The sequence below is a fragment of the Eublepharis macularius genome, chromosome 15, assembly GCF_028583425.1.
Source record: "Eublepharis macularius isolate TG4126 chromosome 15, MPM_Emac_v1.0, whole genome shotgun sequence".
Classification (NCBI taxonomy): domain Eukaryota; kingdom Metazoa; phylum Chordata; class Lepidosauria; order Squamata; family Eublepharidae; genus Eublepharis; species Eublepharis macularius.
Genome location: NC_072804.1, coordinates 54,918,463 through 54,943,729, shown reverse-complemented (window position 1 = coordinate 54,943,729; position 25,267 = coordinate 54,918,463). Strand labels below are relative to the sequence as shown.

Sequence of the window (25,267 nt, the reverse complement as noted above, 5' to 3'; positions counted from 1 at the left end):
CTGCAGCAGCAGGCACCCCCTTTAGGCCCTGCAGCACGGCCTCTGGCAGTACCTCAGCTGCAGGAGCCCCTACAGGCCTCTCTCACCCTTAGGCCAGTTGCAGCCGACGCCCAGGCACAACTCTGGGGAACAGCCTGCAGCCACTCAGCAGACTCACCTGTCTCCTGCAGTTGCCCAGATGGCTCCACTTCATCCAGGCTCACAGGAGGTTGCCATCAGCACGAGCCAGGCAGGCACAGGCCCCCAAGATGCCAGGGGAGCCACTGGGGAGGGTTCAGAAGCAGCAGGGGCGAGCCAGGCAGAGAGCAGACCAAATGCCCCACCCTAGGCGGGGATGGAGGGGGTGGAGCCAGGAGACTACAGAGTCTACCCAGCCCTCCTATCAGATAGGCCAGGAGCAGGGCCAGTCAGGGAGACGGGGTGACGATTGGAGGCAGAGCCAGGGAGGTGGGGCCAGGGGAGGCCTTTAAATTCAGGTTCCTGTGAAGGCCGAGGAGGATTTTGGAGGGAGAGACAGCTGGAGCGTGCTGCTACTCCCAGGGCAGGAGAAGGAACAAGGTGGTGCAACCCCCTTCGCTGCCCATCTGAGGCTGGATGACACCTGCCTGGAGAGCTGGTAGGATGGCAGGCCGTCAGGAGAGGGCGCCAGTGAGGGAGGATCCTCACAGACTTTTTACATGAAATAGACAATAATGATTTGAGGGTATGTGGATCTCCTCCTTCCCCCCTTCCCCCCTCTCCTCCTCTATATTTGGCCAGTTTCCTTCTGCCCTCCATGCATCTGACGAAGCGAACTTGATTCTCGAAAGCTTATGCTACAATAAAATTGGTTAGTCTTAAAGGTGCTACTGGACTCTTTTTGATTAAGCTCATCTTTTGCATTCTAACCTCCACTGTTCCTAGGAATGCCCTTCCCGGGAACCTGCTTCCCATGTCCCCCCACCCCAGAGGCTGTGCTCTGACTCCCCTTCCTGTAATCTTGTTGCAGCCCACCATTTCGGCCTCAACTCCAGCAGCAGATCAAGGCTGGACTCCCCGAACATCACGGTATCTCTTGGCTTCTCTCTGCCTCTACTGGCATCAGGGTGCAGCTACGCCTTGTCTTGGCTTTTTTTCTCTTTTGCAAATGGGAGGGCATGGTTTGAGGAACCTCAGAGGGGTATAATCCGCTCTCTGAAAATAATCTCTTAGTCTGGAGGTCAGTTGCAATTCCGGGAGATCTCCAGGCTGCACCTGAAGGTTGACTCCATGGATGGTGGGAGGGAGGAAAGTACTACTGTGGTGTCATCGGGGAAATATTTTTCCCGACTTTCAGACACTTTGGCTGAAGAAGGATTATGGAATGGCTGAAAGGCAGTAGGATTTGGAGGGCATATCTACACTACAGACCTCCTGTAGTTTTAAACCCATTTAATTGTTGTTGCTTCCCCCCCCGCCCAAACCAAAAAAGAATCCAGTAGCACCTTTAGTCTTTGGTTAGTCTTAAAGCTGCTACTGGACTCTTTTCTGTTTCGCTACTAGAGATGAACACGTCTAACTCCTCTGGAACTATTCCACCCCCCCCCCAAAGAATCTTGGGAATTGTAGTTTAGTGGGAACACTGAGAATTCTGCATGGGCGATTGCTGCCTTTCCTCCCTCTCCCAGAGCTCCCAAGAGTCTCCTTGAATTCTTCTTGCATCATATTAGTACAAAGAGGAAGGAGAGAAGAGTTACCATCTTTTGCACCGCGGAATTTTGAATACCGATCCTTGGCTACTTACCTTATGGATTCATTCCAAATGCCAAATTTCCCCTTTAAACTATCCATTCAGAAACAGAGTCTCAGCTGGGCTCAATGCAAACCGGCAGCAGGAGAACAGCTGAAAAGCGGTTTAAATGACACGTGTGAATTTGGCCTGTGTTTTCTTGCCTGTAGGAACTCTCCACGGACCCTGGCTATGGTACCGGCAGTCATCTGTACAGCGCAGCCTTTAGCAGCAGGTAGGGGAGAGGCCTGGGCCGCTGGTTTGCTTCGCAAGTTTTTTTTTAACTTTGCTTGGCCCGACCACTTTCTGGGCCAATCATCACGCCGCATGGGTTTTCCTTTTTTTTTTTTTTTTAACCAGAGAGAACGCATCAGACTCCGATCACGATTACGATGATGTGGACGTGTAAGTAGAAGCCGCTCCTGTAAGACAGTCATCTCACATCCGTGTACAACCTACATGGTGGCCACGTGTCATGAACTCTCTCTCTGTCTCAAAAAATTAGAGAGGCTCCTCCAACGAAAACTAAGGGCAAAGAACGGGCAGAACAAACTGCAAATGGAGGGAAGTAATAGTCACAATCCGGAAATACGAAGTCAAACCTATACTGAAAGTCAATAAATATAAAATTACATATACACGCAATTCTATAATAACATTAATCCACAATTATCATCGATATAAGTAAATGAAAAAGCAGGCAAGCCGCTCCACAATACACAAATTCAGTCCAACGGGGGAAGTCCACCAAATGGCTGGTCTCCACTAGAATGATATGTCTCCTTGAATTCTTCTTGCATCATATTTGTACAAAGAGGAAGGAGAGAAGAGTTACCATCTTTTGCACCGCGGAATTTTGAATACCGATCCTCGGCTACTTACCTTATGGATTCATTCCAAATGCCAAATAGTGGCTGATGGCAAACCGCCAGAATTTTCACCAGACCCAGCCCGCAAGGAACAGCTCTAGCAATCTCAAATTTGACCAGAGAAAGAGCTAAGCTACAAGTGACATCGGACACGTGTTTTTTAACATGTCGGGGATGCAATGTTACCTGGGAACTGTAGTTGAAAACAGCATTCTCTCTCTAGCACAGGGAGGCCGGGGTAAGGAAGAGCTTTTCAAAGACAGTTTTCGAAGACAGAGCTGCTTGGGATCTCGGGGGGAGAGGAACTTTAAAATTGTTTTCTTGCAATCTCAACGGGGAGAGGAACACAGGACACTGTTTCTAGCATGGGGAGGCAGGGGAGGGGCAGAGCTGGAAGTTCATCTCTCTCTTGAGATTGCCAGAAAACAATTGCAAATGTTCTCTCTCCCAGCAATCCTGCATGGCCCTGTTTTTGAAAAGCTTCGAAAAGCTAGGGACATAACGTTGTTTTCAACTACATTTCCCGGGTAACACTGCATCTCCGACATGTTACAGAACACGTGTCCAGCTTCAGTTGTGGCTTAGCTCAGAGAGAGATGTCAGAAAAGAAGTTCTGAGAAAGTTGACCGAAGCCACGTGCAGGTTTTTAAGGGGCCAGGCAAATGTTGCTTGTGGAGAGCCTGCTTGCCTGCTGCCTGCTCAATCTGTACATTCATAAGTTACCAGTATCACAAAGGCCTCCAGTACTCTTTTTTTCACATGGAAGCAAGCCAGTCCTCCTCTACTCAGCACTAGCCCATCCAAATATAATAATGATTTGAAATCTTCCATGAAAGTTGTATTAAGGCCCATCTTACAGTTGCCCGTAGAGGATTTCTCCAGATATTTTCAGACCTGTTGCTGGTACTGTTGAGTGCGTGCATTCACACATGACTGCAGTCAGGGTGCCTTGCAATGTAGTCCTTGTAGGAAAGAGCCTGTCTGGTATTGCACATTTCACTGTGGTGTGGTATCTCAGGCTGGGAGGAGAAAGAGGACAATATGGCCTCACTGCCCCCCCCCGATTCTGACCCTTTTTTTTAACCTTTCAGTGTCACCTCATCCTCTGATCTCCCACCTCCACTCCCCCCCAAGGTAAGTCATTCATTGTATCCAAATAACCCTTCATGCACCTATGAACACAATAAACAAGCAATAGCATGAATAACTACATTGCAGTAGACTGGCCAGTGATAGGCCTCGGCCCCAATCCCTGCATCTCACAGACAGCTGCTCTTTCCATTGGCACAGATGCAGGCTGTCTATACCCTTTTTCCCTGAGGGAGGGTGCCTGTTGGCCCAGGTGCGGCCCTGATTTCACACCTTCTTTTCTTGCTAACAAAGTACCTTTAAACTGAGCTGACGCGCTCTCCACCTCTCTCATGACAGCCCAAACTTTGGGCCTCGTCAGAAGAGACCACGGCAGACCGATCCTCCTTGCAGTGCTCAGCAATGCCCGTATCTTGGGGAAGATGCTCCAGTGGGCCTGTGATGGGCCAGACTCCTCCACAGATGGCGCAGATGGGGGCTCCGGCCTCCCACCTCACTTCCAGATCAGGTACGATGCGCCCAAAGAAAAAGTACGGACCCGTCTCAGCACCAAAAAGCCCTCCATGCTCATAAACGAGGATATTATTGCAGAACAAAAGCCCAGGAGGTAGAGAGGGCTTTCCGCCAGCCAGGGATATTCTATGCCCCTTCCCTTGAAATCTCTGCTTTAGTTTAAAAGATGATTCTCTACACTTGATCCAGTGGGTCTGTCCAATGAGAGGAAGTGCCGGGGAAAGCTCCTTCAGCTGGTGAAAAGTACCGCTGTTTGCAGAGTGGATGAGCAGAAATCTCTCCCCAACTCCTGTCCCTTTGATGTAAGAACAGGTGTCAGGATACGTGCAGAGCGCCTCCTGCCCAACTGGTCACATCTATGCAAACTGACGGGAATCCAACCGGTAAACCAGTCCCCAGCACGAAAACAACCGGTAGGTACAATATCAGACAATCAACACGAATTATCAAAAGTGCGAAATTTATCAAGTGCAAAGTGCAAAGTGCAATATTCAATGGAACAATTAATACACAATAAATATCAATAAATATATACACAATACATCCAACAAGTATTCATACAAAAGATGCTCCGCAATCCGTATACAACAGAAATTCTACAATTTAAACACTCACATGAGCAACAAATTTAACAAGGTGCAAATTTCAAAAGGAGTACAGGCAGGCGCAACGGTGGTAAACCTAGATCACTCAAGGTACATGAACACCAGTCCCATGTAGGGTATATAAATGCCGACGGGTTGATGCGGGGCAAGATTTCCAATTCCTGTTTCGCACGTCTTCTTGGGCAATTATCTGGTGAGTCGCTGGTCACCTGCGCTCCTACACACCATGTACTCACTGCACGTCATCCGTCATTGATAAATTTCGCACTTCTGATAATTCGTGTTGATTGTCTGATATTGTACCTACCGGTTGTTTTTGTGCTGGCAACTGGTCACATCAGCAAGAAGAGAACTTGCCCCCCCCACTCCGGTGCCAACAAGTGTAAAGGCGCTGAGGTGATTGACACACACAAGGGATCCTGGCAAATAACAAAGAGGATAAGATTGACTTTTCCTGCCCTTTGTGACGGGGCTAGGAGTCAAGGCGTCCCCCATTCAAATCTATCAGGAGTGCATTTGTAGAAAAGAGCAAGAGTCCAGGAGCACCTATAAGACTAACAAAAATTGTGGTAGGGTATGAGCTTTCAAGAGCCACAGCTCGCTTCTTCAGATACAGCTAGAATGTGAGTCCATCTGTCCTTATATCTTGGAAAGTGGAGTGATTTCAGAAGACAAATGACAATTGCCAGTGAATGACAGTAGCAGGCATGGTTGGATAGGGTGGGGTATGCAGAGGGGTGGCGGGTGTGGAGAAATCAGTATTGGTAATGAGACAGGAAGCCTAGGTCTTGATTCAGTCCAGGTGGATGTATTGTCTTGAGCTTCGTTATCAGTTGCAGTCCTGGAAGGTTACAATGTCCCCCCACTGGTTCTTGAATGTTTGTGGTTTCTGATTTACGTCCATTAATTCTTTGTCGAAGGGACTGGCCAGTTTGTCCAATGTAGAGGGTGGAGGGGCATTGCTGACATGCCATGGCATAAGTCACATTAGAGGAAGAGCAGGAGTATGAACCTGAGAAGGTCTGGCTGAGATTGTTGGGTCCACTCAATTGCTGACCTAAATGTAGCAGTTATCTTGTCTCAGGTAGTAGGTGTGGAGAAATCAGGCCTGCTGTTGTCATTCACTGGCTATTGTCATTTACCTGCTATTGTCATTCGGCATCTGAAATCACTCCCCTCTCCAAGACAGATGGACTCCCATTCTAGCTGTATCTGAAGAAGTGAGCTGTGGCTCATGAAAGCTCATACCCCACCACAAATTGTGTTAGTCTTATAGGTGCTACTGGACTCTTGCTCTTTTCTACTGCTACATAGAAAAGAGTCCAGTAGCACCTTTAAGACTAACCAACTTTACTGTAGCATAAGCTTTCGAGAACCACAGCTCTCTTCATCAGATGCAACTTTATTGTCGCATAAGCTTTCGAGAACCACAGCTCTCTTCGTCAGATGCAACTTTATTGTCGCATAAACTTTTGAGAACCACAGCTCTCTTCGTCAGATGAGAGCTGTGGTTCCCAAAAGCTTATGCTACAGTAAAGTTGGTTAGTCTTAAAGGTGCTACTGGACTCTTTTCTATTTTGCTACTACAGACTAACATGGCTATCTCCTCTGGATCTACTGCTCCAGACAGACTAACAGGGCTACCCATCTTGATCTATCGCCAAGAAATGCATCAGGTGGTCTTATGTAGGCCCCTCCCCCAGTTCCACAATATAGGGATGAGAATACTCCCCAAGTTCTGTATATCTGCTAAATATTATAATTGAGATAATCATAGAATCATAGAGTTGGAAGGGGCCATACAGACCATCTAGTCCAACCCCCGCCCAGTGCAGGATCAGCCTAAAGCATCTCTGACAAGTATTCATCCAGCCTCTTCTTGAAAACTGCCAGTGAAGGGGAGCTCACCACCTCCCTAGGCAGCTGATTCCACTACTCTGACTGTGAAAAAGTTCTTCCTAATATCCAGCTGGTACCTTTGTGCACGTAATTTAAGCCCATTGTTTCGGGTTCTACCCTCTGCTGCCAACTGGAACAGCTCCTTGCCCTCCTCCAAATGACAGCCTTTCAAATACTTAAAGAGAGCAATCATGTCCCCCCTCAACCTCCTCTTCTCCAAACTGAACATTCCCAAGGCCCTCAGCCTTTCCTCGTAGGGCTCAGTCTCCAGACCCCTGATCACCCTTGTTGCTCTCCTCTGCACCCTCTCGATTTTGTCCACATCCAAATGTTGCAAGCCTCACTCTTAGCCGTAATAGGCTCCTTGTATACAAACTGCACCATCTCTGGAGGCAGACTTTACATCCTGCTGCGGCCACTGGAGGAATGCCCTTTGCCTTGTCCTGGGCAACACCTGGGACGGTTTCCTGGGGTGGTTGGGCCTTCACGGGTCTCCAAAGGAGTGCGAGGGCTGATTCTTGCCTTGTCCCCTGCAGTCCCAGAGTTGTGGCCCGTTCGCCAGACTGAAGAGCCCCCCGTCCTGCCCCCCAAGCCCAGGCGGAAACAGAAACCAGTGAGTGCCTTCATCCTCGGTCTTTCCTGAGTATCTGATAGAGAAACACCCTTTTTTGTTTTGTTTTTCCTGGACCTAAAATGGAGGTAAATCACACTCTTGCAGTCAAAATGTTTTGCTTTCAAAGCGTTCAAAAAGAATTACTTAAAACTTGTGCCTCAGTATGAAATGCTGTTCTACACAAGATTGCAAATGGAGAGGAACGGTGACTCATTCAGAGATCCAACAAGCGGCCTCTTCTTGGCAATCCTCCTGCATCTGTGCCTCAGAGATATCTAAATGATAAAAATCATACCAGATGCATGGAAGGGAGAGACTTACCTTCCTTAGTGAAGGCAAGTTAGAAGAAGCCTAACTAGAATGGGGAATCATGCAGAGATACTGCCAGCAACCTGGTCTGCAATTGGGTGCTTTGGAGTCTTTAATTAGATTCGATAGGGAATTACTGACCGCCCTTTCTTTCCAGGACAGGACGCTCTTCAAGAAGGTTTTTAACGAATGTCCTTTGCATGTCACTTCAGCCACTTCTTGGACTCACCCCAACACAAAAGGTTGGTGCAGCATAAGACCCCACAGGGATCAGAGCAGCCCACCCTCCCACCTCTCGCTGCCCATCCTTCGCTGGCTGATTGTCACTGTTGCATAGGCGCTTCAGGGCCCTTATTTTTGAACCTCGCTGCCTGCCCTCACCCGCTGTATCTCCCTCTACCTTTGTTTCCTCTGGTGAACTCTCCTTCCCGTTTCCCAGCTCCTACGTCTCCAGCTCTCAGTCAGCTGCATTCGCACAAACCTCTTGCGTTCCTGTGGCCGGTTCCCCGTTCCCCGTGCTACCCTCCCATGCCGTGGTCAGTGTCTGTGAATACGGCAACTGTATGGCTGAGACCTATTGTGTGGGGGTGTTTTGCAGAATCATGGCATGGGAACATGTAGATCTGGGGTTTCTGCCCTATCCTCGGGTTCATACTCCTGCTCCTCCTCCAACGTGATTTACGCCATCGCGTGTCAGCAATGCCCCTCCACCCTCTACGTTGGACAAACTGGCCAGTCCCTTTGACAAAGAATTAATAATCACAGGTCTGACATCAGAAACCACAACATTCAAAAACCAGTGGGGGGAAATCTTAACCTTCCAGGACATTCGATTGCTGACCTAAAAGTAGCAGTTAGCCTGAAGAGGAAATTCAAAGGGAGATTAGAAAGAGAGACTGCTGAATTGCAACTGATAATGAAGCTCAAGACAATGCACCCACCTGGACTGAATGGAGACATGGGCTTCCTGTCTCATTACCAATGCTGATTTCTCCACACCCACCACCCCTTTGCATACCCCACCCTATTCAATCACGTCTGCCATTGTCATTTACTTGTTATTGTCATTCCGCTTCTGCCATCACTCCAGTCTCCAAGATACAAGGACAGATGGACTCCCATTCTAGCTGTATCTGAAGGAGTGAGGTGTGGCTCACGAAAGCTCATACCCTACCACTAATTTTGTTAGTCTGGACTCTTGCTCTTTGCTACTTATCCTGGACCATGTTTGGTGTGTGATCCCTTCAGATTTGGGTCCTTCTTTGCGCTTGGGAGAAGGATATGGGAATTTGAGTCTACAGTAGAAAGTTTGCGCGGGTGTGTGTGTGTGTGTGCGTGCGTGCGTGCGTGCGTGTGTGTGTCAGTCAGTACCAGTGAACATCTACTTCCATGACGTGAGCGTGCTTTTTTTCACCTTCTCACCCCACACTCCATAGAGCCATATTTAATCCTGAGCGCTGAAGAGGGAATCTTTGCCTTGAAACAGAATGACGCAGAGCCAACCCTTGAGCTGGTAAGAGGGATGGCATGCCGGGGTGGGGAGCGGTGGAAGGGCACTGGGGGAAAGGACAAGGAAGAAGCAACCAGTGGATTCTGATGACTGCGGCCAGAGAAACTAGATTTTTAAATGCAAGATCACTTGTCTTAGCTTAAGAGCCCTTAATCTCCCCATTGTACTCATCATCCAAGTAAGCACTGTGCTTCTATCCTGCCTAGGCAGGACAGTAGATTTTCCTTCTCCTTTGGAAAGTACCTTTAGTATCCTACTATATAAAAGTCAACCTGTGTAGCCGACAACTCACTTTTTATCCTGGTGCAGGCACAGTGAGTCGTTGGCAACACTGCACCTGCGCCAGGATTAGGCCTCCGTGACGCAGGGAGGCCCTCTGGAGTGACAGAGGCAGCAGGGAGGTCCGGCATGCCAACACGGCCCTTAGCAGCCCCAAGTAGGCCCCCAAGCAGGCAGCAGACAAGCCCGGCACAGCAGCGGCCCCGCAATCTGGCATACAAACAGTGAAATCCTAAGATGAGTTACTCCAGTCTAAGCCTTTTGACTTTAATGGGCTTAGATTGTAGTAACTCTGCTTAGGATTTCACTAAAAGAATATTATCTTCCAAGGGTTTTTTTTTGGGGGGGGGAATATTGCCTGGGAGTCCGGGCTTCACATTCCAGCAGAGGCAGCTAAGGACTCTCTGCAGGGGACTTACAGACAGTATCTAGACTCTCAGCCTCAACTTCCTCCATCTCTAAAATGGGTGCAATAGCAGTTAACTGATAAGGCTGAATTAATTTCATGTCCTGGATCATTGGCATAGGGGCAAGTTATTAGACAGATACTCAGGCCTGTCTCCTCCCACTCTGCTCAGCAAAGTTGGAGCCTTCCTTCCACTTAAGTTGCTCTTACATCAGCTAACATTTTTACTCGCTATCCTTCCACTCGGCCCTGGGTCCGACTGAGGTTTGTGGCCCAAGTCCATTCAACATCTCCCCCAAATCGTCATCTCAGTATTTAAAAGCCACTTTAAAACAAAGGAACAGGTATTAAAATCCAAGAATTAAGGCAAGAGGAAGAAGTCAGGCATGCAATCATCAAAGAAGCCCAGGGATCCAAAATTGCCCAGATCCGCAATTCCCCCTAAGCCCTCCCTCCCAAAATAACAATAAAAGTTGCAAGCAGACAATTGAAAGCCAGTAACGAAGGGGCCAGACTAGCTTCCCCATGCAGGGAATCCCAAAGGAGGGGTGCTCCTCCGAGATGGCCCTGCAAAATCGTTGTGACTTCTTTCTGCTCTGTCTTGCCCCCTTCTCAGCTCTATCACAGCCGCACAACTTGGGTGTACAGCATCGAGAATGTCCTCATGTCACTTTCAGGTGAGTTGGGTGGGGAGGAGGAGAAAGGGGCACTGATAAGATCGTATAAAGTTAAGATGGGACTGACGTTTCAAAAACGTCAGTGCTTGTTGGGGGTCTGGCAAAGCATCACAATGGACAGACAGGGATGCGAGCTTTTAGGGGGGAGATACTAATTTTGATGTCTCCAGATATTAAGGAAACAGATAAAGAGAAAGCTAAGGAGCAATCTTATGAGTTAAACTGGGGGTTCATCTAGCCCAAGTCTGTCTGTGACCGCTTGGAAGCCTCTCTCCAAGGCCTGACTAGTTTTGCCCAGTTGGGAACGTTTAAATTAGAAAGCGGAAAGGGTTGAACTCGAGGCGCTCTGGAGGCAAGGCAGATGTTGAACAGCTGGGCTAGAGCCCTTCCCAAACGAGAGTTGTTACATGGCCAGGAACCCCCACCTATCCTGTTCTTATGCCTGCAACAGGGTCTAATTTACAGAAATTGGGTTGTGAAATGCTGAAGTTGCTATTGTGAGCACAGGAGCACAGCCATTTGAAAAGTTAACACAATCTGCCCTAAAGAATTCAAAATTCTGCTGTCTGCATATGCCATTTATTAGTAGTGCCCGAAGATAGGATACGGTCTGGTCTCTAAAACATCCTTGAAAGATACACAAGTAATGGTAAAGGATTCTCTGTAAGGGACGGAAACTTGCTTTAAAAGATCGGGAAAACCAAAGTTCTCTGGGCCAAACAGATCCTCAAAGGAGAGGATCCAGAGGAATTAGCCATGTTAGTCTGTAGTTGCAAAACAGTAAAAAGTCCAGTAGCACTTTTAAGATTAAGCAACTTTATTGAGGCATAAGCTTTCGAGAACCACAGCTCTCTTCGTCAATGCATCTGATGAAGAGAGCTGTGGTTCTTGAAAGCTTATGCCTCAATAAAGTTGGTTAATCTTAAAAGTGCCAAAGGAGAGGAGCATTTCTGAATAGGACTGCCAAGCAGAGGTTTCTCTGTGTAAGCCTTTGGGAAGTTGTATTGTCGGAGGCTTTCACGGCCGGAGAACGATGGTTGTTGTGGGTTTTCCGGGCTGTATTGCCGTGGTCTTGGCATTGTAGTTCCTGACGTTTCGCCAGCAGCTGTGGCTGGCATCTTCAGAGGTGTAGCACCAAAAGACAGAGATCTCTCAGTGTCACAGTGTGGAAAAGATGTTGGCAGGTCATTTGTATCTACTCAGGAGGGGTGGGGTTGAGCTGAGTCATCCTGTAAGAGTTTCCCAGGGTGTGGAATGCTAATGGCGGGAGGCGAAACGTCAGGAACTACAATGCCAAGACCACAGCAATACAGCCCGGAAAACCCACAACCACCACCTTTGGGAAGTTGCTTTGGGTTAGGGTTGCCAACTGATCAGGCCCACTGCATCTGTGCTCTTAATAGCAGCTTCAGTTGCAGAAATCAGTAACAAAGCTGGTCAAGGCACAGAGGGAAATCTGCAGAGAATGCTTCTCAACCTCAGCTGGCAGTGTCCGAAAAATGGGTGCAATAGTGAGTTAACTAACAAGGGGTGCGAGACTGAATTAATCCGATGTCCTGGACCACTTAAGGAAAGGAGCTGATGAATGGTGCTGGAGGGAGTGAATTATTCATTATAACCGACTTGCAAAAGGACGATAGGAATGCAATAAAAGAGTGATCATTGGACACAGCAAGGAGGGCCAGATGTCAGCCACACAGCCTCAGTTGACCTGACCTGGGGTCTTCTCCCCTAACTCACCTTCTGCTTTCCTTTCCATGCAGGCAAATCCCCCCAACTCTTCTCTCACAATTTACTGGGTTTGTATGAACAGAGCAAACGAGATCAGCGCCCCGCAGTGGTCATTGCTCCCTACAGACTCTTACCCTGGTAAACACATCTCCAAAGAAGAGTCTCCAACAGTGGGATTGGGGGGACGGGAGGGGGGACATTTGGCTTTTCTTCAGTATCTTGTCGAGTCTGGCTCCTTTGGGAAATTTCGTGACAGGCAGAAAATTCAACAGGTTTCCCTGCATCTACGTACTGGCAACATCTCTGCCTGATCCTGGTGTTGTAGGTCACCCCATTGGTCTGTAGAAACATTCCAGAAATAACAGCTGTGATGGCTTATTAGGAACCGCCAACATATCACTAACCAATTACTAACCAAGGCCGACCCTGCTTAGCTTCTGAGATCTGACAAGATCAGGCTCACCTGGGTATCCAGGTCAAGGCCCCATACTTGGTGAGTGCCCCTGGACAGGCAGGAAGAGACCCTTACCTTGTCTATAGCCGGTTTTGCTCTGCAATTTCTCTGCAACAAAGGCTGTCGCTGCAGGTAGACTGATAGGACGGAGGGATGTAGCACAAAGCAGGAGGGAATCTAGTTGCTACAGTGTGGGCTCAGGATGAGATTGCCAACTTTCCAACCCGCCCCTGCATCTGTGCCTTTTAACCACAGCTTGATAGTATTCGTGTTTCTCCAGTATTCTTTGTGTACACAGATAAGGGTGTGTAGATTTTAGAGAAGGAGCTTGCATCATAAATCTAACAATGGAGAAGATGACAGAAGTGTGTAGGGGAGGCAGTATAGACAGGATGACACCTCGCCCCTCCCCAACCCTCCTCCTTCATCTGCCCCCTGCAAATCCGCTCATTTTCCCCTCCCCAGCAAGAAAAACGTCACCACCACCAAGATTCCAGACACCAAAGGATGCCAGAAGTGTAGCGTGGGTGAGTGCCTCCCCAGCCATTTCCTGTGGGGATGGATGGGCCCACAGGTCTGCCCGCTGCCCCCTTCCTTCCCTGCCCACGTGCAAAGCCTGACTTCCTTCCCGCCATGCACAAAAAGAGGCTTGAACCCAGAATAAGCATCGGTAGATTCTGCACCATCCTTGTGGCTAACACTGGGCACTGCCCTCTTTTCCTTACAGCCCGGAACGAGCAAACCGGCTGCTGCTACCTGTGTGGGGCGCTCGAGGCAGGGGTGGTCCTGTTGCAGTGGTATGAACCCATGCAGAAGTTCATGCTAGTCAAGGTAAGAAATTGGACTCGTGCAACCGGCAGCCTCCTCCAAGGATGGGCCGGTGTAAGGACCAGGAAAGAAAAGCGGTGTGCGCTCTTGCGAGCACTAGCCACACGCTTTTGGTGCTGGTGGGCAATAAAAACCATCATCTTCCTTTTCCTGCCAGTATTTCGACTTCCCTCTGCCCTCACTGCTGCCTGTCTTCGAGATGCTGGTGTCCCCTGAAGAGGAGTACCCGGTCATCTGCATCGGCGTGAGCAAAGGAGCATCTGGGCAGGCTGTGGCGTTCCAGGTCATCAACCTCAATTCGCTCACCTCCTGGTTCATCGATGATGGCTCCGGTAGGGGCAGCGGAAGTGCCCGTGTGCAGTGGGCTGGTGCTACAGGCAGCCATACTTCAGAGCTTTCCAGCCTTGGGCTGTGAGGTCAGAGGCTGGCTGGCCCTGCCCAGGAGAAACTCTTCTCTTCTGCTGCCCAGGAGGCCTGACCAGATTTCCACCAGGACCACCCAAGTCCAGAGTAGGGTTGCAAACTCCGGGGTGGGAAATTCCTGGAGATTTGGGGGTTGATCCTGGAAAAGTGTGGGGAGAGACCTCAGCAGGGTATAACACCACGAAGTCCATAGCAGACATTTTCTTCAGAGGGACTGCTCTCTCTAGTCTGGAGATCAGCTGCAATTCTGGGAGGGCTTCCACACCCCACATGGAGGTTGGCAACTCTAGTCCGGAGGCGTCTTTCTGCCTGCCATTCACAAGGGCAGACAGGGCCCCCTTATTCCCTTCTGGGGTATGCACAGTCCCGAGTCACCTGCTCTTAAGCTTAGCTTCGGGTCCTGCTGTTGCTGGTTGGAGTCTCTACACAAGGTTGTCCATTGCACAATGGATTTTGGGGCAAAGAGGCAGCAACACAGGTCCTGCCTCTAAAATGCCAGAAATTAAGACTTTTGCCAGCCCAACTTCCCTCTTCTAGCCAAGGTCTGGGAGCACAGCTGTCTTTTCCATCCTGCCAGCTTGTCAGCTGTGGAGCCTCGAAGGTGTCCTCTTTCCCCTCACCTCCGCTGGGTGATAAAAGCTATGCAGAAATCCTTACTGTTAACCCTGCTGCTAAATAAAAATGAGCACATTTCTCCACAGAACCTGCTTGGTCTGGCCCTGTCCAGGTGACCCAGTTGGGCAACGAGAGGGTAATGGTTCTGATGGACGGTAAGTGGGCTGAAAAAAGGCCGCTGGCACAGCTGGGCTGGTGGGGCGACTTCTGGCTTATGTTCAAATCAGTCTTTCCGTCCCCCAGGAAGTGTCAAGTTCGTCAGCCTCCAGGGCTCTCTTCTTCCACGCCTCCCAGAGCTCACCTTTGACGTGGCGGTGGAGTCAGTCGGTACGTTCCTTTGGCCTACTCTGCTCAGCCCCCCGCCCCAATCCTGTTTGCCTCATGGGTGCAGCCTGCATGTTTCTCAAAGAGGCACCCCATTCCAGAGGTAGTTGCAATCTGGCATCAAATGAGGGGACCAAATATAAATCCATCTCCTGTGGGGGTCCTTGTTCACGCTTCCAGTCGACAGTGGTGCTTGGTGCAAGCTAAGCTATTTCTGTTGATGCAGGACCATGCCTGGGATAAGGGCTTGGGCCCCTTTGAACCCTAGGGTGCTATGTTGAGCAATCCCCCCACCCTGGCCAAGATGGTTACCTTTCCACACCAAGTGAGAAGAGCCTCCATTCATGTAGGGGAGGTTTTTACTTTGCCCTGGGGTGGCCCTTTGCTTGGGAAAGGGATGCCACAGCGGACTCTGGTTTTGGTCTCTCCCCAGCAGTGGTACGGGACCGCGTGTATGCATGTTGGCGCCACGGCATACAGATAAAGAGTCTTGGATCAGGCCAGGTACAGAGAGAACCTTCACCATGCTGGCCCCTTGGGATGTGCGAATGTGCAAGTGTGTGGATTCTGGATATAGCACAGCCTAGAACTCCTTGTCTATATGTAAGGCTGGGCTGCCCTGTCAGGCCGAGGCACCGGAGCTCTCTAAGTGGGGGCTTCTCTCTCTGGTCTCCAATATTCTCCCCCACCCGTGCACCTACCTGTCTTTATTCCTTCCAACCTACCATTGCTTCTGGATCACTGAGGGGAGAACCAAGATGTTTGCCATGATAGGAGAAAGCAGAAATTGTTGATCTGGGGTAGCGAATAGTAGAGGTGGGCACAGACTGAAATACGAACCAAAGTTCGTCACGGACTCGACTGGTTCGTGGTTCGTCAGAGGGCATTTCTGATGAACTGAGACAATTTTTAGGGCGGTTCGTTTGGTTTTTCGGTTCATCGCTGCAGACAGCCTGGCACTGATCAGTCAGTTTCCTAGGCAACTGTGGGGAATGGGCTTTCTGCAGACCTTCTGCTGACCCGGAAGGGACATAGTCACAAACCAAACGAACTGGTTCATGAACTGGGCAATTTCATGCCAGTTTGTGAAATGCGATGAACCACGAACTGCCATTTCCCCAGTCTGTGCCCATCTCTAGCAAACAGTCTTCCCTTTCCCCTTGTTTTTGAACCTGTTTGGTTCTAATCGCTTTCCAGAGTATCACAGTTTCCAGTCACATTAATCCCCCCACCTTTGGGGCTGGGTGCAAGGATAGCATGAGGTTTTCATAATCTCCAATTGTGTGTGGGGGGGGGGGGGAGACTGACATCTGCAGCAGCTGGCCCTGAAACTGCTGCCCCGCCTCTTTCCAGCTAGCACAAGAGCTGCAGGACCAATGTTGGACCTTCCGCTTACTGGAATCCTCAAGGTACAAACACACACACACACACCCAGATCCCATCCTACAGTTCCCTTTGCATCCAGGCTCCTCAAACCCGCCCTCTGCCCCCTACCTACCTGGCCTGCTGCTTCCCTTTCTGTGGTAATGTGTTGCCCTGACACCAGGCTGAATTATGCGGAAGCAGGGGGACCGCCCCCTCTGTCCCTTTAGCCAAACATCTGGTTTCTCATCCCTTGGCCTGATCCTGCAGGGGTCCTGCTTACAGCAGGCAGCTCTCCAAAGCGAGCTAGAAACAGTGCCAGAAGGGCCGCTGTCTTCAATGGTGCCAGCCTTTCCCACTGCGGACATGCACAGATGCGGGGAACCGGGGTCTGCCAGAGAGAGGCATGGGAGCGATCCTGTCCTGATTTTGCTAATTTGAGAGCTGGCCTCAGGCAGTTCCCCCTTTGCCAAGCCACAGAGGGTGCTGTGCCAGGCCAGGGCCCCTCAAGCGATTCCTGATTTTGCTTCTCTTCCCTCCACTAGCGCCGTCATGTTGGAGCTACGGCCTGCGGCCAACCCCACTTCCCCCAGCAACCTCTATGTGCCGGAATGACCTAAACACGTTTTGCATTCCTCCACCCCACCCGCTGTGTGACTCACGGGGGCTGTCCCCAATTCCTGTGCAGCTGGAGCCACTCTGGCAGGGCTCACCTCCTAGGAGGAGATGGGGAAGACGCAGCCCGCCGCTGCTCCTGGAGGGGGTAAGGAAGGCAGCTGGGCAGGGAAAGCAACTCAGCATTTTGCTGTTTCCCCAGCGTGAACCACTTCGGCCTGCCTCGATGGCCCCTCCCCACCAGGCAGGCAGCAGTGACCTTTCCCTGGAGTCGCATTTTCCTCCGATGTATGACCTTGTCTCAATAAAACTCCTCTTCCTGTGAGCAAGTCCTTTGGCCTCTGATTTTTTTTTTTTTAAAGGAGAGCAGAACCCAGCAGTTAAAGCTCAGCAGCGTCAGGGAGCGACAACCCTCTGTGCTCAGAGACGCTCCGGCTACTTAAAAGGTTGTAGCTGTATACTTAATAGAACGTCTTATGTTATTGTAGGTGTCTGTTTGGTGGGCTGCTGCATAGAGCATACAGAAGTCACATGGCTACTTTTGTTTGATAGTAATAAAGAACGTGGCTCTCTGAGTTTCAGCGTGAGCGTCTCTACACGAGACGTCTTACATGGGGATGCTCAAGTGTAGGGAGACGCAATGTTAGCCGGGAAGCATAGTTTTAAAAGACAGAGCTGACGGCTCTGTCAATTTCATCTGTCTACACTAGGGTAGTTTAAAAAGATAGAGCGGTTGGAGATCGCTCCTCAGAGGGTTTGTTAATTTCCCTAAGGGGAGGTGAAATTGACAGAGCCTTAGGGAGGCGAAGATGAAATTAACAAACCCTCTGAGGAGCGATCTCCAACCGCTCTATCTTTTTAAACTACCCTAGTGTAGACAGATGAAATTGATGGAGCTGTCAGCTCTGTCTTTTTAAACTATGCTTCCTGGCTAACATTGTGTCTCCCTGCACTTGAGCATTCCCATGTAAGGTGTCTTGTGTAGAGAGACTCTTGAGTACCATGGATAAAAGAGAACCGAGGCCTACCTTCAGCCTCCTCCTGCCTTCCAAGGAGAGAGAAAGAGAAGCGCAGGTGCCCGTGTGTAGTAGTAACAGCCCACACCACCTTTCAGGTGCACGCAAAGACAACATCAGACTCATGGGGCTGGTTGCAGCAATCTATGGTTTTATTGGCAGGGGACCAAGCTGGGCTGGGTGGGGGAGGACCACAGGCTTGATCCTCCCGGCTGCCCCCCTCTCACCACAGCAGACCCAGCTTAAAACTTCCTACGGCAGTGACAGAAGACACAGAAGGAAACAACAGCTGGAGGCAGGAGCGGAGGGCACCAGGACGGCCAGGAGGGGTATGCATAAAAACCCGGTGCCAGCAGCATCCTCCTGCCCCGTTCACATCACACACACAGAGGGAAAGGTTGGGGGTGAGATTCAGGAGCCCCTCCCCTGGCTCCAAAATGAAGCCACCGAACAGAGAAAGCCCCCCCCCCAAGATCAATAGCACTAGCCCCACAAATGAGACAAAGCTTAAGGGTGAGGGAAACACTGCAAGGGATAGGAAAATGGAAGAGGCTTGCATAGCTGCTCCCCCATGAGAAACTGGAGCCTCCCAGGGCCAGTAGGCCCATCTCTCTCTCTCCCTTCCTCCCCCCACAAGCAGCAGTGGCTTCCCTGGATTGCACTACGCTTGACTGACAGCAGCAAAAGACATCTTCCCCCCTTCCTCTTCACCTAAAACAGCATCTGGTTCTCTCCACCAAAGCCTGTCCCCTCTCCTAGGGGTAAGAGTCTATAAAAGGCACTTGAAACTGGGGTGGGGGGAGACCCTTTGACCCAGGAAGGGAAATATTGCACGGACCCCCACCCCACCCCGCAGGACAGAAATCTACCCAAGAATCACTGGCCGGGTGTAACTGGGGCCCCAGGTGCAATTCCACCCGAGCAGTCCTGAATCGGATCCTTTTCTCCAGAGGGCAGGAAAATGTCTCTCTTCATCCCAGGCAGCCGGACAGGGGGAGGGGGGCTTGGGGGTCAGCAGCAGGACACAGAAGAAACTATGTGATGATGGGACAGGAGGGGGTGGCAACCTCTTCTGCTCCCTCCCCCAATTCTTTTTTAAAGGCCAGATTGGGTGTGTCACCCTGCATTGTAACCCCCCCCCCTCCCCAGGCAAGAGGAAGACGGGCAAGGAAAATGGACTAGACCAGGTGTCCCCACCCCCCTCCATGCCCCCCTTGGTGGAAGTCGGGGAGGCGCCTAGCCCAGCAGGTCTTCGTATTGCTTGCGGAAACAGTCGCCAGCAGGGAAGAAATCCCAACAGCGTTCTTGGTACAGCTTCCAGACGTAGGACTCCTGCAGTGCGGGAAGCGGCAGCAAGCGAGTTAGACAGCAGGGCCTTGTGATGTGAGCTGGGATGGGGGCTGGGCAAACCTCAGTGGCGACAGCCACCCCCAGTTTTGCAGAGCATCTTCAGGCACGGAAGGGGGAGCTGACTGTCTTTGCTGCCCCCCCTCACCCCGCCCCAGTCAGCAACCTGCTTTGCCTGACAGCCTCTCTGACAATGGAGCAGATTGGAGGTAAACTAACTCCGCATTCCTGTCGCCACGTCCATACATTTCTTTTGCTTTCAGAGTTGGCAATTTGGGCAGCCTGAGGGAGGGAAGGAGGGAGGGCTCGGGGGGGGCTGCCAGTTAGTGCCCCTTTTTCTAGGCTGTTAAAGCAACAGGAGGCATCTCCAGGTGAGCAGCCAGCCCCTCTCCCCCCACTTCCCTATCTGCCAAGACAAGGGAGCTCCCCTCACCTGGCCAGTGTGCTCCGTTTCATCCTTGTTGATCAGATACATGAGGAAGAACCTGGGAGATGAAGAGAGGCAGAGAGTGATAGGGTTTGGGATCGGAGTTTCAAATGTCAGGCAAACTCTCTGAACCCTCCCAAATACAGCAGCAAAAGCAGGTGCGCAGGTTTGGAAAAACTTGTGTACTATCTTGTGTTGCACCGTAAACAAAATGATCACTAGCACCCTTCCAGTACTTCCGGACACGAACATGAATTGATACCGGATGTGCTGGGTCTCTGCTGGAAGGCATGGCCAGAAGGGGCTACTGCCTGCTGGTCAACATGACCTCTGCCATTTGCATGCTGCCCCCTCCCCAATCAGCAATGAAAATGGAAGGGGGAGCTACTTTTCCTCTGAACATTTTCTGCACCCCCACAATCGTACCTCCTCTGGCCTTGAAATATTTTGTGCCCGTTTTGTTTCCTCCAACCCCTTCGATGCCTTTGCCCCGTCTCCCTTGCTGCCTCTTATGCCTGAAAATGCCTCCTAGAGCATCTTCACAGTACCACCTGCCTTCCAATCCTTCCTCACCTGTTTGGACCAGGTTGATTCCCATTTCCCAGATACTGGTACCATTCGCTGCAGCCTCACCCCCCACCCCGACTCTGCATGCCAGTTCCTCCTTGTGCTTTGGGGATCCATTGATGGTTGCAACACCAGTGAGGGATGACTCGCATGTAGGAAACCCCTCTATCGCAGGTAGTTTCCATATACCCTCAAAGGTGTTTCTTTCTGAACTTTCAGTTCAGAGTGACAGCGGAAAGTGCCAAGTTAAAGTGTGACCAAAGATGTGCTTCACGAATAATCCTGGGCTGGTAGAACTGGTAAGGTAAGGGAAGTATTCTGATGTTCCTCAAAAGCAGCAGTAGTCAAGAAATAATAACATTTGATTTATATACTGCCCTTCAGGACAACTTAATGCCCACTCAGAGCGGTTTACAAAGTATGCCATTATTATCCCCACAACAAACACCCTGTGAAGTGGGTGGGGCTGAGAGAGCTCTGAGAGAGCTGTGACTGACCCAAGGTCCCCCAGCTGGCTTCAAGCAGAGGAGAGGGGAATCAAACCCAGCTCTCCAAATTAGAGTCCCGTGCTCTTAACCGCTACTCCAAACTGGCTGTCCAAGCTCTCCCCAAACAGTTGCTTACATATAATTTGCCAAGTTGTGTTCTTCCAGTGTGTGGGTCTCAAAACCGTGGGGCGTCGTGTCGAAATAGTCACTGCCGATTCCACAGATGAAACATTTGGTCTGTAGGGAGCAGAAGCGACAATGAGAAGAGGCGAAGAGTCTGAAAATGGAGGCTACCTACCAATCTGTTCCAGGGTGCTACGGTGGCCTACCCAACCTTTCCCTCTTCCTACCCTGCACCAGCAGTGAATTTCTTCCAAGTGGGAAACAGAGCACATCTCAAGGAGGTGACACGGCAACTGGGAGACTGCCCTAATCCGAGCAATTGCTTGTGAAGAATATTGCAGGATTATAGACCCATCTATTGCCGTTTAAACCCACACTTCTACCAAGGAGCTCAGAGCATATTCTCACTACTTTCATTTTATACTCCCAGCAACCCTGTGAGGTCGTTCAAGGCTGAGCCAGTGACTGGCCCAAAGTCACCCTGTGAGGTTCACGGCCGAGAGGTCTGCCAGGTCGAACACACTTCACCACGCTGGCCCTCGGCACGTGTGCTGGAATGCGCAAGGCAGCGGAGTGGCACTTGCAGATGCCGTTCAGCCCTGGGATCTGTGGATGAGCCAAAGGGTTTTGGTCTTCCTGCGCAGTTCTTACCTCCATGTCCTCCTTCACCTGCTCCTGCTGGTCTCTCAGCTCCCCAAAGGCATCAATGATCAAACCTGCAGGGGAGAAGGGGAAGCACGGCAGTGAGAAGAGGGGGGCAGGAGAGGGAATGCAGGAGCCCTGGCCTGGATTCTCTGCCTGCTCCGCCCTGCAAGGTAAGCCAGCCATCAGCACCGGAGGGTGACCACTGCTCTGTGTGCGATACAGAGGTGCAAGAAGGCGGCAAGGGCACAGTGCACATATTCAGCGGCATTCTCTCCTTTCATGACACTTCTCTTGTCCTGGGAGTGGAGCTTTAGCACTGAGTCAGAAGCTCCAACAGGACGGGGCTTTAGAAAGCCCTGTCTCAGAATCTCTCTACACAAGATATCTGAGACACGAAGAACACATGTCGGGAGATGAAATGTTAGTGGGGGAGGGTAGTTTAAAAAGACAGAGCTGTGGGCAAGGCAAAGGCTTTGTTATACACTGGAGCTGTGTGAAGGGGCTGTGAAAGGCCAGAAGGGAAACTTCAGCCCGTTATAACCTCTCCAGCTCTAAGCCTGGTTCTGGAACGCAGCTCCAACCAATTTCCATTCCTGGCTGCCCTCTGGTTGGGATCCCACACAGTTTTAGACTGGAGAGGTGAAATTGACAGAGCCTTTGGGGTGGCAAAGATGACATTAACAAACCCTCTGAGGAGGGATCTCTGCTGGTTCTGTCTTTTTAAACTACACTTCCCGGCTAACATTCTGTCTCCCTACACTTAATTAACATGCACGGAGGCGTCTTGCATAGAGACTCTCAGTTTCAATCCCGCCATGAGTCCTCAAGATCTGACCTCTCTCACACTGGGACTTGCGAAGTGAGAAATCCACGGTCAGGCACTCCTATGGGGTCTTTAATTCAAAGCAAACGTGGAGGCAGATTTTTAAAAAAATCCTTTCCCCTGTGCTGGCTTTCGGGTCTCATCTCCCCCGCCCTCCAAATGGCTACCTTGCTCTGCACGGGAAAACCGTACACATTCCTCCCACTAGGCTCAGATATCCCACATCATGTCTGGTTTGTCTCTTAAAGGCCTCCTTAACCCCCAGCTGAGGTTTGATCCGCACGCTCACCAGTATAAGGCAGCTGGAATCAAGAGGTTGGTGGGTTGGCCATTTATTTTTATATGCTTCCCTACTTTAAAAAATTGCACATTTTAAAAATACCCAAGCATATCAAGGGAAAAATTCTAGCCCCGTCTTCTTTTTCCTATGCACATTTTCTGGGGCTGTTTGGATAGGACTGTACCATCTCATGGTGCTATGCAGCACGGAAATCAGGCCTTGGCATCACTTCCGCACTGGAAAGGGGAAGTTGGGAGAAAGAGCTCTGGCAGGGCGGACCTTGGCAACACTCGGCAAAACAGACTTTCGTCCACATAGGCAGGTCTGCATGACTTGCCTTGGATGATGGCTAGCAGAATGACAATGACGAAGAAGAAAAAGGTGATGTCGAAGATGACGCGGTAAAGCTCGTACTCGTCTCCCGCTGGATCCTCAATCTCATCACCGATACCCCCACCAGCACGCACCCCCACGTACATGTGGAACAGGTAGCACTGTGTTGAGGAGAGAGGGCAAGGCATCAGAGGAGGATTTGTGGGACATCACGAGAACAAAAATTTATTCCCCGTGTTAATTATTCTGGAAGAATTATTACTCAGCCTCCCTCGAGGTCCCTGTTGGTGGCTTCAAATTCCCGTTTCTCCCGTAAGGATTTAACGCATCAAAAAAGTGACAAAATTTATTTGTGGAGGTTTGCTCTATTGAGGATTCTTAGATAAGTGGAATGTCGGTATTTAGCATCCCTCTGAATATCAGATGACTCTACCTGTAAGCTTCCACAGACATTTGCCTAGCCGCTGCTGAGAAACAGGCACCTGACCAAACGGACCTTTCGTCTAGTCCAACAAAGACCCTGATTAACTTTTTACCACCACAATCATGAGTTTGGTTCAAGGATGTTAAGGAATAATGATCCAGAGGAGTTATCCGTGTTAGTCTGTAGTAGCAAAATCGAAAAGAGTCCAGTAGCACCTTTAAGACTAACCAACTTTACTGTAGCATAAGCTTTCGAGAATCACAGTTCTCTCCACACATCTGACGAAGAGAACTGTGATTCTTGAAAGCTTATGCTACAGTAAAGTTGGTTAGTCTTAAAGGTGCTACTGGACTCTTTTTGAAGGAATAATGAATTCATGTTCAACAACTGGAGCAGGCATTCCCTCTCAGGAGTCCTGAACACTATACATATAGTTCTTTTCCATTAACCTCTAGCTACTTGGCACCACCTGAGAAGTTAAGCTAAAGAGCAACAATAGTTTCCCCCCCCCCTGTCAGCTGAAGGCTGTTTGGAAGAGGGCTTCCTTCTTGCAATTTAGACATTCATCCCATTTCCCCTTCTACCAAGCAATTTTTGTAACAACCAGCCAAACCCATGCATCTGACAAAGAGAGCTGTGGTTCTTGAAAGCTTATGCTACAATAAGGTGCTATCAGACTCTTTACTCTTCTGGCAGAAGGTGTGTTCCCTGGATGCAAAATGTGCAAGCACCCAGCATATCAGGGAATGCTCCTCCTGTTGGAGGAAAATGCCTCTGCTAGCCAACCCACTGTGTTTCTTAAACTGTTTCCAGCTTTCTTGAAGGTCATCTCCCATCGGTCCAGCTCACCGTCATCATATCGTCACACTTCATGTCTGGCTCATCCTCATCCTCGCTCTTGTTGTAGAACTTGCGGAAGAAGTTGAAGGCGACGACGGTGTAGAGGTAGACCACCACTGCAAGCAACCCCACCGTCATCATCAGCTGAGGAAAGACACCATGCGTGTAGAAAACGTCAGCTGGAGCGCGGGAACCAGGGCCACACGAGGGCAGCTAAGTCCCTTTCTGCCTAGGGCTCCGCTATGCTTTATGCGCCCCAAACTCATGACTTCACGCCATACCTGTTTGCCGTTGTGAGTGACAGATGAGAGAATGGTTCGCAATGTCTTGACTCCCATGGCAATGTCCAGAAGGTGGCAGGCAAAGAAGAAGTTGTTGTAGTGGCCGAGGACGGACATCACCATGTACCAGAAGAGGTACAGGAAGGACTATGGGTGGGGAGAGAAAGAAAAAGGGGGTTGCAATGGAGGTGGTGTGGAAACCGTCTGAGGGGAGCTAGTGAGGGGACAAGGAAGCAGTTTTCCCCAGGCCAATTTGGCCAGGGATCCTGGAGGTTTTTGTCATCTGCTGGGCATGGAGCAGGGGTCACTGGGTGTGTGTCTGGTGGGGGGGGGAGAGTTGTGAATTTCCTGCATTGTGCAGGGGGTTGGACTAGATGACCCTGGAGGCACCGTCCAGTTCTATGATTCTAAGACACCTCAGTGGATCAGAGGATCACCATCCACTGACCTTAAACACACACAAATAACAGAGGCCATTTCTATAGCTATTGACACACTGTAGGAACCGTCAACAGGTGGCTCTCAGGCCAAATATGGCCAACTGAGGGTTAAACTAGATTGCTTCCCCAGTGGCACAGGTAGTTGAAGGAAGTCAGCCAGCCCTTTAATTTCTATTTTCTGATCCCAGAAGGAAAAGAAGGAGGGTATAGATAAGTAGCATTTGTGATAATGGGCAAAAAACTGGCGGCGGGGTTGGCAGCACACGGCCTCTCCTGCTCGCAAAAATGCCTTCCCACAAAACTATTTGCTGACCAGGATTATACCGCGCCAAGCCGAAGAGCAATCTAGCTCCATCCGATACAAC

The 25,267-nt window shown here is 50.2% G+C and overlaps 2 protein-coding genes across 15 annotated transcripts in view; one reads left to right on the top strand and one right to left on the bottom strand.

Moving 5' to 3' along the window:
* MAP4K1 (mitogen-activated protein kinase kinase kinase kinase 1) overlaps window positions 1–17,197 on the top strand; it is a 40,712-nt gene extending 23,515 nt beyond the window's left edge. Inside the window, exons 15-32 of one of the 4 annotated variants that reach the window (XM_054998661.1) lie at window positions 989–1,047; window positions 1,918–1,982; window positions 2,108–2,152; window positions 3,708–3,750; window positions 4,045–4,213; window positions 7,259–7,335; window positions 7,802–7,886; window positions 9,081–9,157; window positions 10,456–10,516; window positions 12,280–12,385; window positions 13,167–13,228; window positions 13,429–13,532; window positions 13,687–13,861; window positions 14,654–14,722; window positions 14,811–14,894; window positions 15,325–15,395; window positions 16,245–16,300; window positions 16,799–17,197. In XM_054998661.1, the coding sequence (XP_054854636.1) occupies window positions 989–1,047; window positions 1,918–1,982; window positions 2,108–2,152; window positions 3,708–3,750; window positions 4,045–4,213; window positions 7,259–7,335; window positions 7,802–7,886; window positions 9,081–9,157; window positions 10,456–10,516; window positions 12,280–12,385; window positions 13,167–13,228; window positions 13,429–13,532; window positions 13,687–13,861; window positions 14,654–14,722; window positions 14,811–14,894; window positions 15,325–15,395; window positions 16,245–16,300; window positions 16,799–16,868 (1,478 nt within the window). In that variant the 3' untranslated portion in view covers window positions 16,869–17,197. Of the gene's footprint in view, window positions 1–988; window positions 1,048–1,917; window positions 1,983–2,107; window positions 2,153–3,707; window positions 3,751–4,044; window positions 4,214–7,258; window positions 7,336–7,801; window positions 7,887–9,080; window positions 9,158–10,455; window positions 10,517–12,279; window positions 12,386–13,166; window positions 13,229–13,428; window positions 13,533–13,686; window positions 13,862–14,653; window positions 14,723–14,794; window positions 14,895–15,324; window positions 15,396–16,244; window positions 16,301–16,798 lie in introns of those variants that run through there. The other 3 variants (XR_008598254.1, XM_054998662.1, XM_054998663.1) reach the window with 3 other exon arrangements.
* Window positions 17,198–18,014: 817 nt separating this feature from the next.
* RYR1 (ryanodine receptor 1) overlaps window positions 18,015–25,267 on the bottom strand; it is a 145,620-nt gene continuing 138,367 nt past the window's right edge. For all 11 annotated transcript variants that reach the window (XM_054999019.1, XM_054999024.1, XM_054999023.1 and 8 more), the window contains 7 exons: window positions 24,463–24,609; window positions 24,191–24,325; window positions 22,922–23,078; window positions 21,488–21,552; window positions 20,850–20,950; window positions 19,665–19,716; window positions 18,015–19,216 (listed from right to left, as the gene is read on the bottom strand). In XM_054999019.1, coding sequence (XP_054854994.1) covers window positions 19,121–19,216; window positions 19,665–19,716; window positions 20,850–20,950; window positions 21,488–21,552; window positions 22,922–23,078; window positions 24,191–24,325; window positions 24,463–24,609 — 753 coding nt within the window. In that variant the 3' untranslated portion in view covers window positions 18,015–19,120. The remainder of the gene's footprint in view (window positions 19,217–19,664; window positions 19,717–20,849; window positions 20,951–21,487; window positions 21,553–22,921; window positions 23,079–24,190; window positions 24,326–24,462; window positions 24,610–25,267) is intronic.